This window comes from Pinus tabuliformis, chromosome J (assembly GCF_031772625.1).
Source record: "Pinus tabuliformis cultivar Carrire ecotype Pingquan chromosome J, CPIR1, whole genome shotgun sequence".
In the NCBI taxonomy this organism is placed as follows: Eukaryota; Viridiplantae; Streptophyta; class Pinopsida; order Pinales; family Pinaceae; genus Pinus; species Pinus tabuliformis.
In genome coordinates, this window is record NC_142295.1 from 785,864,856 (window position 1) to 785,883,189 (window position 18,334).

General features: G+C 38.1%; 1 protein-coding gene across 2 annotated transcripts in view; it reads left to right on the forward strand.

The window, feature by feature from the left end:
• The first annotated feature begins 3,646 nt into the window (after positions 1 to 3,646).
• LOC149229075 (Pseudouridine synthase family protein) overlaps positions 3,647 to 18,334 on the forward strand; it is a 380,432-nt gene continuing 365,744 nt past the window's right edge. The window contains exons 1-2 of one of the 2 annotated variants that reach the window (XM_089378450.1): positions 3,647 to 3,854; positions 3,967 to 4,024. In XM_089378450.1, coding sequence (XP_089234576.1) covers positions 3,779 to 3,854; positions 3,967 to 4,024 — 134 coding nt within the window. In that variant the 5' untranslated portion in view covers positions 3,647 to 3,778. The remainder of the gene's footprint in view (positions 3,855 to 3,966; positions 4,025 to 18,334) is intronic. The other variant, XM_089378449.1, reaches the window with a different exon arrangement.

Consider the following 18,334-nt stretch of genomic DNA (forward strand, 5'->3'; position numbering starts at 1 on the left):
GCAGATTGTATCCACTGAGCAAATACGAGCTTGATCAAGATTTGTTTATCTTGAGTACTGAAAGCAAGCATAACATCATTATGAACATAAAGTCCGAAGGTGATGATTAACATTATTCAAATCATTTTATTAGTTTCAATCCCATTTATTTACTTTCTTGAGTATCACTTTATACCATAAGTACTAAGAGAACTACTCACATTAATGATAAATTAAAAAAATGAGAAAAAAGTATTCATAAAGTAAATAATGTTTTTTTTGTTTGCTAGATTATGTAAGTCCTGAGATTATTGACACGTATAACTTGTGGCTTGAGTAGTTGCGACCCAGGGGCATCTAAGCTATCAAAATCACCCAGGGATTACACCTACCATGGGCCACACCATCCCTTAGCATGGTTGGATTTTTTCCCATGAAGTTTCAAACTAGTGACCTTTACACCATAGAGTGGCTTAATAGAATACATTGTCACTGTCTACTCTACACCCAGTGAGCCATAAAATATGTTAAATTAACTACCATTATTAAATATGAGCATCATATTTTGACTCGGTCAAACTATATATATATATATATATATATATATATATATATATATAAGTGTGTGTGGACTACAACTTCTCACCACGATCGTGGGGATAGCACAAGATTTGAATCCAATACTTTTGGTTCGGTGAGACTTCATTTCCACGGCCATTGCCAATTGAGCTACCCTAAGCAAACAATAATAAAATATTAAAAGATAAAAACTAAAAAAATTAAAAAATTAAAGTTAACAATTAAAATAAATTTGAGGTAAGCACTCGAGGTTTTGACAACCATGATTTTGCTAATGGTGTGTGTGTGTGTGTCTATATATATATATATATATATAACCAACCTAGATTCATCTTAATTCTGAATCTACAAGCGTCAAAGGATTAAATCTCTTGAGGTATAAACCTCTTTTAGAGTGAAAAGGGATTTGATCCCTCTTAGCGCTTGGTAGATCCCCAATTAAAATGGATCTAAGTTTGTTAGTAATATAAAACATTAAAAGAAATAATTAATTATTTTTAAGAAAAAATATGAAAGGCAAATATAAATATAAACAATGCTTCCTTTTGTTTATGAATAACAATCTCTATCAAATAAATTAGTAAAATGAAATATTTATTAACTTAAAACTAACCAAATAATAAAAGTATTAAATACTATTATTTAAACTAAAAACACATATATGAAAGGTGTAGTTTATCCATTATAAGTTTTGGAGATTTTTTGAGCATATTTTCTGGTTGAATTTGCAAAGAATTCAGTAAGGATTTGTTGGAATCACAAGTTTGAGTTGTGAACTCAATACAATCCAAGTGCCCCAAAGATTTTTTAGGGTGAAGAATCTATATTGCACTCAAAAACATATTTTAAATAACAAGAGATCGAGATTTTGATTTTTATTTTCAAACACAAATGAGTAGAAATTAGGTTAATATTTGCGCTCAGTCGTAGCAAATACACGAGAGATATAAAAGCATTACATCTTCTTTTTTCATTAAATCCTCCAAGGAGGCAATGTCTGATGTACCAAAAAAACTAAGATGGAAACAAACTATGATAACGAAGCAACACTCATGGATCCTACAAAATTGTTCTAACAATAGGACGCATTTACAATATGAGTTCGTTAAAAAAGGAAAAAGAAAGCCTCCTTAGGAGGCTTGTTAAGATCTAAATGCCAATTTCTCATGGGATGGCTTGAAGCAATATTGCCAATTTCTTGGTTTTTAGGAGCATGAGGCATTTGCTTTAGGTCCTCTATTTGCCACCACAGAACATCAAGTTTGTCATCTTGACAAGATAGCCTGTCCTTTAGTGAGTGAATTTCCTTAGTGAGGAAGGTAAGAGAGTTTGTCTTTTGATGCACATTCCATTTAATTTCCATGTTCTCCATCTGAAGGGCCTCAATTTAATGGTTGCAGAAGCGGAGTTGAATTTCCTAGTAAACATGACTAACAGTGAAATAAGGGGGACCTGGGTGACAAAGTAGGTAGGGCTCAAGGGATTCAAATAAGAGGCATTAGAGCAGTCAAAGGTGGTGCAAAAAATGTTGATAAACACAAAGCTAGTGGAAGTTACACAGATAAGATGGGAAACGAAAAAAGGCTAGCTTTACCACAATTCTTTCACAAGGATTGGGAAAAGTGAGCGAACTTAGAACAAAGGGAGATTCCAAAGAAGGGAAACTAATAACCAATGTGGCAAAGTGTCAGGGGAATAGAGGATTCTCTTTAGGGAGAAGAGGAAACCAAGAAATAACAAAGTTTATGAAAAGACCGACATGTGGATTTCACCCTCTATTATTGAAGTCCAAACGTCTAAGGCAACCACGAGCCTGACAACTACTACTTCTATACATAGATTGGGAACTCTATTGAGCTTCTATGAGGAGATTGCTCCACTTGGCATGGGGGAGTCGATTACGTACCCCGTTGACGCTAATAGAGCATGTATGTTCACATAGAGCTGGTTGTAGAACCTACTGTCATTAGGGATAGCATACTAGACTATGTTTATAGAATGAATTGACGAAAAAGATGCTTGGGAGTAATAGGGGGATGCTCCCACTGGAACTGCACCTTGGTATAACCAAGAAGGAACCAGGCATAACTCGTGGATTTAAAGTAAGGGCCATTATCCTCACACGAAGAGGATGTAGAATCACCATTAATTTTCATGATGCCCAACATCTCATAGTTCATCACAAAGCGAGGTGCTTATTCAATTCGAGGCAAGTGATTCCGTCTGAACGCTAAGGAATAAGCATGTGAATTAAATGGGTTAACATCCCCTGTATGACCTTCTTTCTCGTTTGTAGCCATAGCATCAATCAAATGCCATTGCATGCGATCCTTAAACTTTATATTGCCCTCGTGAATGAGATGAGGCGCGGTTGGCATGGGGTTTTTATGCATCAAAATGAAACCTAAGGTATGGTTCTCCAATGCTTGGAACCATTTATTTCAGTCTGGCCCACATTGAGGAGGCATGCTAGATTGGCTTGATGGTCTGCTTCTAAGTTTTGACCTCTGAGAATATGGAAGAAAGACTTCGAAAAAAAGTGTTCCAAAGCACGTTCAATCCTTTGTAAAAGGAGCTTGAGATGATTCTCTTTAGGAAATGTGTGGTTGCTAAGATGTTGTATAGTAATCAGAGAGTCTCCCAAGATTACTATCTTAGAGATTCACATATTTTGAGTGAGTATTGTGGCTAGTAATAGTCCATATATTTTCGCTTCGCTGTTGGTCTTCTTGCACAATGCTTAGAAATATTTAGTGACTAGTTTTCCTTCGGGATTAAATATAACCCCTCCCTCTCCTGCCACTCGTAACAAGAGATCAAGATTTGACCAAAAAAATGTTTTGCTAAATTAAGACAAAAACTCCCAAACCTATCATAATTAAACAAAGCCTATATAAAATTTAAACATACTATTTAAAATTATTTTTTAGACCGTATAAACTCCAGATTAACTACCATGTCCTGATCAAAATTAAGATAAATTTCAAAATTAAAATAAGTTTAATTTTTTAAATACCATAGACTCAAGATTAACTATCATGTACTAATCAAAGATTAAGATAATTCTTGAGAATTTCCTCCTTCCCTCTTCCCGACAACACCATCCTTTTTGGTTTGCTGTTTTTATTTGTTCGCATATGAACAGTTTCAACGACACAGCAACACTGTCTTCCTTTCAGTTCGTTGAAAGAAATTGCAACCCGAAACAAAGGAGACAACAATGGAGTTTGGAATTCCTTGGCCGGAGTTTAACGATGGCTTATTCTACACAGACACTGTCAAATCGACTTCGACTCGTAAGCTGTTTTCAACTGCAAGCTTTGTCTTAACCATTTTATGCGCCCCGGCGCTTTATTTCTAATCCGTCTTCAATTTTTTCTGATTCTTGTTTAATATATGTTTTTCCAGCGCTCACTCTGATCGATTTTTACAGTTCACGGTATAAGAGCTCGGCTCCAAGAAAAGGGTAAATTGCATTTCTTCGTCTGGCTTTTCATACATTCACTAAATTTTGTTTCTTTAAACAGACAACAAATCCGATTGTGTTCATTCACAAATACGGGTGTTAATTCACGGTCTAAATAAAAGAAGTCGGAAGGCACAGACATCCTCCATGCAGGATTTCTACTCAGCAGACATAGTATTACATCTCTCGAAATATACCCCATGAGATTTGAAATTTTGCCATTCTGGTAAAAGGATTGCTCATAATCACTTTCTCTACCTACCAATCCCTTCCCAAGTTGATTACATATCCCACCACCTGATTCCCTCGCCAAAATGTTCACAATCTTTTTTCCTTTTCTGCTAGTTCTATAGGTGGAAAGAAACTCTCTTAGCAAATGGTTTAAACCCGCAGCATTAGAGCGTACATACTTTTGATCTTTTATAAGACTAACTGCAGGGACCTGAAAGGAGTGGGCTGCCTAGGATGGCCGGATTTGCAATTTATGCATGTTAATTCTTATCGCGCTCACACACATACACATACATCAATGTAAAGAGAAGTAAATTTTCCCTTATTGCATTATGTAAACTCAATTCTTGGTGTAATTCTCTTTCTGTATTTATTTTCTATGCAATAATTACTTGCGTGTGTTGGGATTGTGTTTTCTTTTTACATGGTGTCCGAGCTGTAGGTAGTTGGCACAGTGTTTGACCTCTTAATTTGAATTCTCACTTAGTGGTTTCCTTAATAATAGAATAGGTTTCAGAAGTACAGTTTACAATATAGCTATGAGCATCGCGGCAGAATAGCAGAAATAGTATGGCAATTGGATGGCTAAAAGTTTTGCCTTTGAAAATTTCAGAGAGAGATGTTATTTTTGGAGAGGGAGCTGCCTGACATTGTGAATGGGGATCAGGTGAAACCTGTGGCTACAGAGACGACTGAACTGAAAAAGTGGCTGATAAAGGATGGGACTGCACGGGCCTGCATTACTCACCGTCTAAGTGACCACACCGTTATAATTGCAAGTTAGGCGGAGCCCTTGAAACATGCATGGGACAACTTCGTTCAGATTCTTGAAAAGAAGTATTTGAACACTAAGCTTGATCTGAGAAATAATTTTTTTCGACTGAATATGCAAAAATCTGAGAGCATGGGGTATATATAACACAATTTCAATCCCTCATGGAAGAATTGGCAGCACGTGCTGTTAATGTCTCTAATGAAGATGCCCTTATTACAAACCTTGGAAGCATGCCTGTTTTGTATAAGGGATATTGTTGATAGCAGGGTCTGAAGGTCAAATTAACCTTTGAAGAAGCATGCTTTGACCTATTGAAGGAAGAGCTTAGAAAAAAGGGTGTTGGACTGATTTCGGACAAGAAATTCTCGTGAGCATTATGTCCATCATGGGCAAGAAGAAGAATAAGCGTCAACAGAATCAGCAAAAATCAAATCTCCTAAGGATAATTCAAAGGGCGAGAAGAAGAAGGTGAAATGCTTGTCCTGCCATTAGATAGGGCATACGGAAAAGGAATGTTTGAAGATTATTGTTGGGAGAAGAAAGAATAATGATGTGGCCAATCTCTTTTCATCACAACCTTCATGACCATAAACATGGGATCATTGTTTCTTATAGAAACTCGTATATGAATTTTGGTGCAAGTGAGTTCATGATGTCTGAATGAGCATGGTTTGTGAGATATGAGTCTGTTGAAAAGGGAAGGGAGGTGATTTTCGGAGATGGTGTTGGGCATGGCATTATATTGAAAGGCACTATCTTAGCGACAATGCTGGATGGTGCCTACAATGATTAACAATGTCTTGCATGTTCCTACATCGATTAAGTTAGTAAAATAAAAGATGTTAGATTGACCATGGAGTTACATGTAGTTGGAGGCAAGTTCATGAATGGTCATGGCAAGGTGATGCAGCAATGGTGATTTGTACAGACTTAATGCAGGGGCGCCTAAAGTGACATTGACTGCCACTGATGAGATTAATGATGTTGTCATTTGGTGTTATAGACTTGGGCATGCCAATACACAATCATTGGAGACCATGGGGAGGGAGAAGTTGGTTGAAAGCCTTGGAGCTGAGAATGCTTGTTTCATTTGGCATTTGCAAAGGACGGATCTTTGAGAAACAACATTCATTTCATTTCTTAAAGGATGGTGTCGATAGAGCTGAAAATGGTTGGAGCTAGTTCACAGCATATCAATGGAAACTCTAGCTCAAGGTATTTCTAAAACTTTTGTGGATGGTTTTTCAAGGAAAACTTTTGTTTATTTCTTGAAGGAGAAATAAGAAACAAGGGAATATATTAAATTGTTGTAGGCCTTTGTGTTGGGGATTGGGAATTTGCTAAAGAGGTTGAGGTATGAGAAATAAGAAACAAGGGAATATTTTAAATTGTTGTAGGCCTTTGTGTTGGGGATTGGGAATCTGCTAAAGAGGTTGAGGTATGAGAAATAAGAAACAAGGGAATATTTTAGATTGTTCTAGGCCTTTGTGTTGGGGATTGGGAATCTGCTAAAGATTTTGAGGCATGACAATGGCAGTGAGTATGCTTTGATGGCCTTCAAGACATTTTGTGAACAATAGAGCATCAAACTTGAATTCATAGTGCCGTAAACTTTGTAGTAGAATGCAGTAAAAGAAAGAATAGGACATTGATGTAGAGTGCAAGGTGCATGTTTAAGAGTTGGATTGCGAAATAATTTTTTGGGTGGAGGTGGTCATTGCAACACCAAATGCTTATGATTAGTTACCCACAACAACATTTAATTCAAAAACTCTTGATGAAGCATGGTGTAGGAGGAAACCCAAATATTCAGTGTTTGAAGGTGTTTGGCTCTCTTGCATATGTACATTGGCCTAGTGAGAAGCAAAAGACATTGGATGACAAAAGTGTAAAATGCATCATGGTTGGTTATGATGGTGATGTTGGAATTTATAGGTTTTATGACCTAGTTAAGGAGAAATTTTTCAAAAGTAGGGATGTGATCTTTGATGAAAATGTTGTGTTGTAGAGGAAAGTGGGAGATATGGGCGTGGGAGGTGCTATGGAGAAATAATCTCAGATGTTTGATTTTAGGTTTGATAGTGTTGTTGTTGGTTTAGCGGAAAACATCAACATGGATGTTTGATTCAAAATGGATCATTGAGAAGTTGAAATGGCTTGGCTTGAAAGATTGAAGGCTCAAATTGACTAAGGTCAAAAAATAAGGCAGTAAACCCATGGAATTGACTTGCTAAAGGAACACAATTGATAGGGTTGCGCTGTTTTGCTAAGGCAATGAGTGTTGGTCTAAGGTGACAAAACTAACTACTTGAGCGAGGTCAACTTGGCGCATTAGATTGGCAGTAAAGGGGATCATAAAACTAGAGGAGCACATGGGGGAAGATGACAATCTACTCTACAAGCACCGCTATTGGATCAATCTCATTAGATCTTATGTGTGAGGTGGCATAATATTCCATTTTGACTGAATGGTATCTTAGTCGACGAGGGCCTTCGTTGACTCAGGACTAAGATGAAGAAGAAGAGACGTGGAAGGACAATTATCCATGTCATTTGAACTTATGAGTTGCATGCTTGTTAAATGGAGTTAGAGGAGGAAGGGTTTAGCCAAAGTTAGATGTGCGCTAAGTTTGGCAGAGGGACCCACATGTGGACCAAGGCACAAATTTGCATTTATCTTATCATTTGACTTGGGAGAAATTTAATTTCTCCTATAGTCAAAAAGTAAAACAATCTCAGTCGTCCCAAAGATCTAATCTCAACCCTTCATGGCAGTGGTGGGCCCAAGTCGATTTCTAAAAGGGAAAAAAGGGTGCTCACTTGGTTCATTCATGCACTAGAGACTTGGTGGCTAAAGGCAACAAGAAGAGAACACTTCAAGCTAGGGTTTCAACGAACTAGGGCTTCAAATCAACATAGTTTAAGGGAGAAAGAGAGGCACACAAGCCTCAGATCTTATCCAACATCCATCATACTCTAGCCAGGCCATGTTCAGGGCGTAGAAGGGGCCATACTCGGCTGTATTTAGCTATACGGATTTGTATAGTGCACAGGTTGACTTGATTGTGAGGTTGATCAAGGGTGTCTCAACCTGTTGAAGAATTTGCAGTGGCGAAGGAACGTTTCCCTTCTTTGTAATATTTTCTGAACAATACTTTTGTTGAAGCAGCCTAATAAAAGCCACCAAGTTTGCAGGTTTTCCCCAGTTAGGGGTTTCCTAGGTAAAATTTGTTGTGTATAGTTTTATGGTATGTTTGTCTTCATTTTTTATATTTGTGGATTGAAGTTAAAGTTCAGTTTTTCAGCTCTTTGCTTAGATATTAGATTGTTGAGTTTTAAGAAATCTAACATGGTATGAGAGCTAAGTCTCTGAGTGAAGACCAACACCCTTGTTTCGACCTCAGGAACAAGTTTAAGGCGCAGAGGAGAGGCACAGTACAATTGGAGGTTGCGCTAGGGTTTTCTAGTAGTGCGACCGAGGGTTTTGACCCACATAGGGCAGATTTTCCAATCAGACTTAACGCGCTAAGGTTTCTGAAGAGTTCGATTAGCATAATGTCCTACCAGGGTTGGAGACCAGAGCATAACTTGGAGGGAGCAACAAATTTATGCTCATAGAAGGAGAGGATTATTATGGTGCTAGAGGAGCAGGGTGTGAAGGAGTTTGTGGAGAATCCACTAGCCACACCAACTGACCCTCAATAGTTGGCTTAGCATAACAAGAATGATGCCAGAGCAAGGAGGATTATCCTTGAAGGAGTCAAAGACCACAGTGTACCACATTTTTTCGGCAAGAACACTGCCAAAGAAATGCGGACAACCATTTTGAACCTGTACCAAGGCTCAAGGGAGGCTAGAAAACTTGTGCTCAAGGACAAACTCAGAAACATCCGGATGGGCAAGTCTGAGCCCATAATCTCTTATCTCACCAGGTTCACCTAGGTGAAGGACGAGTTGGCTGGTGTGGGGGAGACAATACCTGAAGCAGACATGGTGAGTCTTGCACTATTAGGGCTTCACAAATCATGGGTTAGCTCCCAGGACGTAGTGAGTGGCAGAAAAAAGATTCCAGAATGGGAGCGGTTGTGGGGTGACTGTGTCCAGGAGGAGATTTAGAGGTGTGAAAATTTGGATGCCCCAAATTTCTACTGCAACAATTGATTACGTTTCTCCTATTTGTTAATTACTAAAGCAAATTATTCACTGTTTCCTACAGTAAACATTGAAACAAATACACTGCAGTCTACACCATTTAAATTATAAGCGGAAACAAGAAATTGAATAGGAAAGAGATACAACACATCTACACAGTTATTTTTGGAAAAATGTCCCCGGAAAAACCCAATGCGGGAAAACCGGTGCAGTAGCTCTGAGGGTTTTATTATTAAGCAATAGTAATGTTTGAATACAATCTCTGGATGCCTTCCCGACAATCCTGTTACAGAGAATATCACTGACAGAGAGATTTGTGAGATTACCTCACACTATTGCTGGAAGTCTTGCCTGATCTAACCCTTGAATGAACAACCCCTGGTTGCCTTTGCGCTGCCTCTCCGCAGTGTCTGTGTAAACCCATCGTCACACTGTCTAGGGCCTGCGTCACTCTTCTCAGCTGATCGATTTGTCTCTGAGATTTTGACTTCTGCTCTCTCGGTTTCACACCCTAACTTCCAGCTACAGAAATCGAACCCTCCAACAAATTTCAGATTCCCTCAAGGCTTTTGTGTTGCCCTGCATCAGCCTCTCTGGCTCTGCGCTACCTCTACTGGATCTCTCTTTCTCTTCTCTGCTGAGTATTCTCCGACCGAGAAAGATTTTTGGATACTATCCCTGCCCCTCTCTGCAAAAGATCACTGGCGAAAATCTCTCCGACAGCCCCTCTGCTTCAGAAAATCGAACTTTTGATTTTCTCCCAGTGTGTTCTCCAAGTGCCCATCAAGCCTCTTCTTATAATCCTCTCGTTGATCAATCAATGACCCAAATTAGATTCTAATCAATGGCTAGGATCATATTGACTTGATCTCCGCCTTCTTCTAGAAGTTTCACCCACAGTTTAGATTAATACCCATTAATTATTTTAATTTCCTAAGTTTAGACTTAGGGTCCCATTAAAAATAATTAATTATTTTAATAAAACTATCTCTGGGTGGAATTTCCCAAAACAATTTTTGGGTATTGGAGAATGCATGTGTCTAAGCCTCCCTGCAAAATTTGAGACTTAGAGCACATTCGATGCTACCAGAAATCAACACTCCCTCTTAGCGAGGAATGTGCTCTAGCAATGCACCCTGCTGAAGCATCACTTTGTTCTGTAACATCTCCTTCTGCGCTGATGATGTTTGACATCCTATCCACCAACCACTGTGCAAATGTTGCACCTATACTGCTGCTGACCCTGCCACTGTCAACACTGCATCCATACTGCAACTCCCTCTCAATTTTGCATCCATGCTGCTGTTGGCACTGCCACTGCCAATTGCATGCACTGCAACCTTTTCCAACTATTGTTGCTACTACATCAGCGACGGAAAAGCATCTCAAATTACTGAACAAGTGTTTAGTATGATGCGTGTCGTTGCTGGAGTCTGATTGTTGCTAGTCTCTACGCTGACCCTCTGAAGTCTCTGCGCTGTTGCTTACCTCTGTTTTGTGCCATCTGCACTGCTGCCAACTCTGCTCTGCACTGCTCAGTCTTTGGCGCTACTAGCTATTGCAACTGTCACTCCGACACTCCTTTGCACCAACTGACACTAGTCCATCCTGCTACTTCTGATCCAGGCTCCTGCAGCAAGGAATTGATCTGAGAGGTGGGCTCCTCAAGGATCCTGCCCATTTGTAGCTCTTTCGAACTACAACTCTAAATCAGCCCACCTCCCTCTTGGAGGTATCTCGGCTGTCATGGAAAACTCATCCTCCTCGATCTTCGCGACTACAACTTTCAGATCATGCTTCTCATCTTTGTCCTTCTTTCTGAGAGGACACTGTGTTGCGTAGTGACCAAGTTCACCACACCTGAAGCATTTGATCTTCGAAACATCTTTCTTCTTCTTCCGTTGCTCCTGTTGCCCCTTGGATGCGAGGGTTGCATTCTCTTCCTCCTCCTTGGGCTTCGACCCACTGCTACTTCCGTCAAGTTTACACTTGACCAAGTCCCTCCTCAGCTCCTCTTGCTTAAGAGTTGCCCACATCTCATCCCAGTTTGGCAAAGTCGCCTTGCCCAAGATGCTCTAGACAAAGACTTGCTACTCAAATACTGAATTTAGGGCTAGTCTTACCATCTCAGAACCTTGAGGTGTTGACTCCACAGTTGCCAGTTCATCTTGGGTCTCCTGAAGCTTTGCAAGGAACGGATCAATGTGTTCCCCCTTTTGCATTTGCATAGATCTCATCTTTTGCAACTCGAAAGATCCTTGATACAACGTCGACAATGCATCCCACATTTCCTTGGTAGTGTTTCTGCTAGCGATGTGATAGATTATATGATCCTTCACTCCGTCGAGGATCATTCTTTTTGTCTTCGCCATTTCTCCCTTGTACTTCTTGAGCGGATCTGGATCCGCGGGCTCAGCTACCACGCTGTCGACGTAGACTTTGAGAAATGTTCATCCAAAAGGCATGCCATCCTTGCCTTCCAAATCACTTAGTTGGATGCCCCATCCAACCTACCCTGATCTCTTTGTCCATTGGTTGCTATCTCTGGCAATCAAAAAGTTGAATAGCCTCCTCTCTTCTCTACGCAGCACTAGATTGGCCTACGCACTCCCTTCTGGAGCTTGTAGATCTACCCGTCTCTACTGCTGCTCAACTAGTGAGAATTCAGACTCCTTGGCTGGAAGTCCTCTAAGGAAGAATTCCCTCAACTGTGTCTCTCTCTTCCCTCTGACGTCTTTTTTCCTAGCAACTGCCTGCAAAAAACTGCGTCCCACCAGAATTCCCTCTTCATTGAGGTTTCTGCTGTGCTGCTCCCTCTGTCGCTGACAAATCTCGATCTGGAAATCCTACCTCTCTATCGACTCACTCAAAGAGAAATTTACCACAAAAATCTTTCCCTCTTGGCCTGACTGCGCAAACCCTTTGGTGATCCGAATTGTTGCCTTTGTAGGAATTTCGAATTCCCTTCTTCCTTCAACGCTGGGTCTTCCGGCTCTGCTCTTCTTGCTTCACTTGTAGCTCTGATACCATGTGAAAATTTGGATGCCCCAAATTTCTATTGCAGCAACTGATTACATTTCTCCTATTTGTTAATTACTGAAGCAAATTATTTACTGTTTCCTACAGTAAACACTAAAATGAATACACTGCAGTCTACACCATTTAAATTATAAGCGGAAACAAGAAGCTAAACAGGAAAGAGATACAACACACCTACACAGTTATTTTTGGACAAATGTCCCTGTAAAAACTCAATGCATGAAAATCGATTCAGCAACTCTGAGGGTTTTATTATTAAGCAGTAGTAATATTCCTTGCATGCTTAATAACATCCCGCGAGGTTGGCGGATTAAAAGATTTTACCTTGTTATCGCCTAAAATGTACACCTCAATGCGGACAAAATTCTAATCCCACCAGGTGTAATTTTAGAGCGCAACCATCAGAGTAGGGGTTGTCACCTATTCCCTACTCACTCTGTTTAAGCTCTCTCCTAGGAAAGCTAAGGTGGGTAGTCCCTACAGGATGAAATTAAAGGAAAACGTTGTTGGAACAAAAATTCTAGGAGATCTAAGGGCAAGGCAATTATTATCAATGTAACATGATTATTAATTAGAGTAAGTGTAATTATTTATGAGCAATGTGTATGAGATGGATTCGATTAAGATCAATGAGGGAAACACAAAATGTAAAGGTGATAGACCAGTGCCTTAAAACAATGCTAAATGAAAATCAAGATACTTGCAAGTGAACAAATTTTCATGTTACAATAATAACAATGTTACAAGACAAGTGTTAGTACAAAAATGAGAAAATATGAGCGGAACAATATAACTTGCAAAATGAAAGAAACTTGTACTTTACTCTAAAGAGATGCCCAAATGACAATATCACAAGGAAAATGAGCAAGGAAATTAAATGACAAGTACAAGAGCAATCATGTAATGTTGTAAGGAAAGATTAAATGCTCATAGTTAATAATATGCCCAATGAGAGAAAGTTAGAATGAATGCAAGACTAAGCTAGGTGAGATGCAAGATCTTGGTTAATTTTAGTTAAAATGCCTAATCTAGATGAAGGCCTTCTCTTCAATTATCGAAGCAGGTCTTAAACAAGGTTGTAGAAAGAATTGTTGGGGAAGGAGGCTAAGGCCTCATTATTAATATCTACCCAGGAGTTCTGACGACCCAAGTGCCTTCGTTCCTACATGGGATTTCTCACAAGAGAACTGCAAGGTCACTTGTTTTAACCGTTGAGTAAGGGTCAAGCTTCTCAAATTGGATGTGAAGAAGGTGGTCCTAAACTTTCTATACAACCAAGCTTATGCTTGGAGGTAAATTTTAGGAATGCAAATCTAAATCTAAGATGATGGTGCAAATGACAATGATGACAAGATTAAATTGTTTCAATGAGATTACAATTATGGCAAAATGCTTCAATGAAAGAAGTTAAATCACTTATAACCAAGCTTATTGAATATCACTTAAAACACAAGATTATAAGATCACAATAGCAAACAAATGAAGCACTTTAAAATCTGCTTAGTGAAACAATGACAACAATTCAAATGCCTTGAATTATAGTGCTTATTAGGATATTATTCACTTATATGAAATGACAATTTACAATGAGTGAGAATTAAATGATGTAAGCACAAGTAGGTAATAGCAAATGAGATTACTAACAAACAAAATGAGGAGATGCAACTCAAAAGACTAGATCTAATTTATGATATTAGTAAAATTCTATCTAATCAAATGAGAGCAATAGAAAGGGTTAATATCCAAATCTGAAACTAGAACAAAGAGAAACTAACTACAGAGATGAAGAGTCCCTTTTAAATAAGGAGGATACCATAGTATTGAATGCAAAGTTTCCTTCAAGCAAGAAGATCAATTTTATATTGAGTTTACAATGAAGAAGAAGCCTTTGGACAATGAGAAAGGCTCTTCTTATACCTTGAGGAGACTTACAAAGATGAACAACACTTTTGCAACAAAACAATGACTCCTCAAGTCTCCAAACGCCAAAAATAAGGGCACAAACAAATAGATAACAAGCATCAGTGAAAAATGACTTGCACCAGACCTCAGGAAACCCAACCTTGATGAATCAACCCTTAAAGCCCATGACTCCACACAAGAAAGGCTAGAAAAAAATAATAAAATTTCTATGGCAAATTTACAGATTTTCCAAGACTTGAACACTTCAAATATAATGTGAATACCCTCAAATTAATTTAGTTCAAGTCAGAAGGGTATGTGGCCTTTTGAAAAGCCCACGACTAGGAGGAGGAAGGCCTCCTAGGCCTGCGACTTCCCTTGAAAAATTTGAAATCAAGTTGAAACCCTCCAACATGCAACTTATAGCAAAAAATATGATGAAAACCCTCCAAACATACCAAATCCTCTTCGAAAGAAGTCAAGGGTTAGCCTTTAAAATCAAGAGCAAAAGTGAGAAGCCCTATAGGACTCGCGGCTAGAAGAAACAAACTCCAAAAACTTGCGGGTAGGCTAGAAATGGATAAAGAGGCTATCGACTCTCCAAAGGAAGGTATAGGATCCAAACATGAGCCACAAGAAATGTCTATTCTCTGCAAAATCGAAACCCAAGATAGATTTTCAATGGAAAAATGGAGAAAAATTTTAAAAATTATTTACAATTTTTTTAAAACCAAGACCCTTGCCAAAAGCAAATTCTGAAGTGAGAAAAGGGACTGAAACCCTTGCAGATTCCTTAGAAATTTTTTATTTGATGAGATGAAGCCACAAAATTTAAATCGTTCCCCTTGAGAGGCCTAAAAGTTTGCGACCCTAAAGAGGAAGGGTAACAAGTAAACGACCTTCCAAAAAAATGATGCGTTGAGGCAAAACCATAGCTGTTTAGGTCAGGTGAGGGCTTAGCCCCTCAAAAATTTGATTTCTCTTTGATTCATTGAGAAAATCCACTTGCAAACAAAATCAAAATTGAAACCCTCGTCCCTCCCCTCAAATATACAAGACGAAATAAATACCCCAATCGTTGTATACAAGATAGAGAAAATATATACAAGGGTTAGAGAATATATATACACACACACGCAAAAATCTATTTACAAATTTACAATGATAAAAGCTCTTATAGAAGATTTATTCATTAAAGTGCAATAGATAAAAGAGTTGATGAATAAATAGATTTAGATGGAGCACTAGCTAAGAAACGTGTCGACAAATGTATTATCATGTGATTTACGTCGAAAAACTTTTTCTCTTAAAAGAAATTATTCGTTGGATAAGTCTTGGAAATTCAATCAAATAGGCTCTTTAGAGATTATGTCTTGGGAGTTGGCTGGTCCAACTGAAGACTTCCCCTCATGCCCAAGATCTGAATATGAAATTGATCTCTACACACTTAAGATCAAGTTGTTAGATCAATAGAGATTAGATAACAAAATAATTCTCAAGAACTAGAGATACTTGCTAGATCAATTGAATTAAAATGCTTCTCTAAAACTAGTAACTAATGCAAGATACTTGTGCAATTAGTTATTCCACAACTAGCTAATGAAATAACAACTCTTTAAAATTTATTCAGTAGAGCATTAAGAATAGTATGCAAAAAAAATTACCATAAGATACAGGAGAGAAACACCACCATCAATGAACCCCAAATACTTTTGTTTTATTATTTCAAAAAATGTATTATAGAGAGAGAGAGCTTCCAGAGCCAATTACACCATCCAAAGATGTTTATAATGAGGAGCCTTAGGCTCAATTTATAGAAAAATGAGAGACCTAGATCCCGCTGCAAGTGGAAAATGGCTAGGTCCAGTGAAGTGCACAAATTTGATTTGATCCCAGAGAATAATGACTAGTTGAAGCTTGATCCATGCTAAAATTTAATCTTGACCTTTGATCTGGAAGAAAAATTCGAATTCCTTGATGAAGGCTTTGATCCCAGCCCAAATTTTAATTTTAATAATTTTTTTTCCTTGAAAAATCCCCATTCACTTAACCAACTTGGTCCATGAATTTGATTTTCCTCAAAAAATCGATTTTTTACTTTATGGAGGGCCACAAAATATTTCTTAAAATTTTTCCTTCTCGAAATTCTCTCATTCAGAGTAACTAGTTGGACCAAAAAATCAATTTTCCTTGAATATTTGTTTTTGGGCCAACGATTTTTTTGTGGGAATTTTTTGCCTTGGAAATGAGTACTTCAAATTTAACCTTCCTTAGAAAAGTCAATCTTCTCCAAAAATTCGTTTTTCCACTTGGAGATAATTTTTTGACTAATTTCTAGTTAAAAGAAAATAAAAATAATTTGAGGGGATATAGACATGATTTCAACCCTCAGGAAACTGTCTAAATAGAGAGTTGAGGTGTAGAGGTTCTAATTATGAGTACTCATACCCCCATCAACTTCTATAGACATTACATTTTACATTTTGCATCAAAATAATTATTAAAATCTTGACTAGTGGGAAATTTTAATAATTAAAGTAGACACTTAGACTTAACCAAATTCCGTGAGACTCAAGACATGATCTAATATGATAATTTACATCGACTCTATACACTAGGACTCACTTAAGACATCACCATCGAGCCCCACCCTAGCTTTGGGGTATGCTTGGGAGAAAAATTCCGCTAATTATTCGATGTTTAGGAAAAACACAAATAATTAGTTAAGGTTAAAAAACTCCCTAGAGTGAAACTATTTGTTGGAAATTCTTAAGCCTACCTAGGTGTTTTACATGGTTTTATAAACATATTAGAATCATTTTTACAATGGCCACATAGGGTTGTAGAAATTGGATTTATAATTTTGACAAAAATGCTGAAGAATAGTGATGATCTCTGGCTGTCTGACTTCTCACTCATGATGGAAAGCTTTGATTTTTTTTTTTTATGCTGCTATAGGGTAGTTGACACAAAGTGGTCAACAAACCCAACCCTTGAGAGGTTTTGACAAGCTTTGTATGAGCCAAGAAATCAATCCCTTCTCAGTCACATCAGAAACCATGGTTGACAATTGAAGAACCTTTGAAATATATGCATCAAGTGTCCCACCCTATCTCAACAGAGCCAACTTTTTGGAGTGCACCGCTGAATCCTGGCGGTCAAACTGTTTTATCAATGTGGTGTAGAATTGATCAAGAGATTGTTGCACCATGTCCTTGTGTCACTAAACCGTGATACCACCATTCAAGTGCAGCTCCCTCAAGGCGAAGGGTAGAAAAATTTATGGCCTCAATCTCCTTCATTTGATTTAGGGCAAGATGAGTATCCAATTACAGAATCCAAGCCCTAGCTGTACACTTGGACGATCCATCAAAACTTGGTAAGGATAGACAATACAACCTCATTTGAAGCCCCTAGTTCTGCTTCCCTTTGTCCCATTGCATTTGCTTTGGCTTTGTGCGCTTTGTGATCTCCAAGTAGTCCTTAAGGGAGATGGCTGATTCAAAATCTGCCCCCAAAGCTTGATACTTAGTTAATATTTCAGCGTCCTCATTGTCCTCCATAGGTTCTCCTTCTGTAGGCTCATCCTCTTGTATAAAAGTAGGCATGAAAGGTCTAGATTGTGTTGAACTTGAAGGTTTGCTGGAAGAATGTTCAATGTTTTCTTCAACCTTGCTACTTTCCACTCCTTCTGTATGAACCAAATCTCTTCCATTTGCCGTGTTTTGAGCCATCTGGCTCAAATAAAGGTTATTTATTTATAGCTGTTTAAACATTTTTGCGAACAATTGTTTTACCTCCTCCTCATTTGATGGCGATGATTGAGCATTTCCCGCCATTATTTCTTCCAATGTTACTAGACTCGGAATTGACAATAAATCGGATGCAAAAGAGCGAAGAGTTTTAACCGGAGTGGGGAAAATCGGGTAAAAATCAAGAAAAATTCGGGAATAAATTGGTGAATTCAATAAATAATGATATACACATATATTGAATTCAAAAAACATTTTTCATTGATATTCAATAAAGCCATGTACAAACAATGCATAATATCAATAAATGTCCAAAATATCATGAATGAATAAGTATCTCCTATATGTTATGAGTCGAAACATGATCCAAAGCACTGATTCTTGTGTTGAAAAGTGTAACTAGGTTCGGTCTTCATAATGACATGTAATTATGATTTTATGTAATGAGATGTAAAGAAG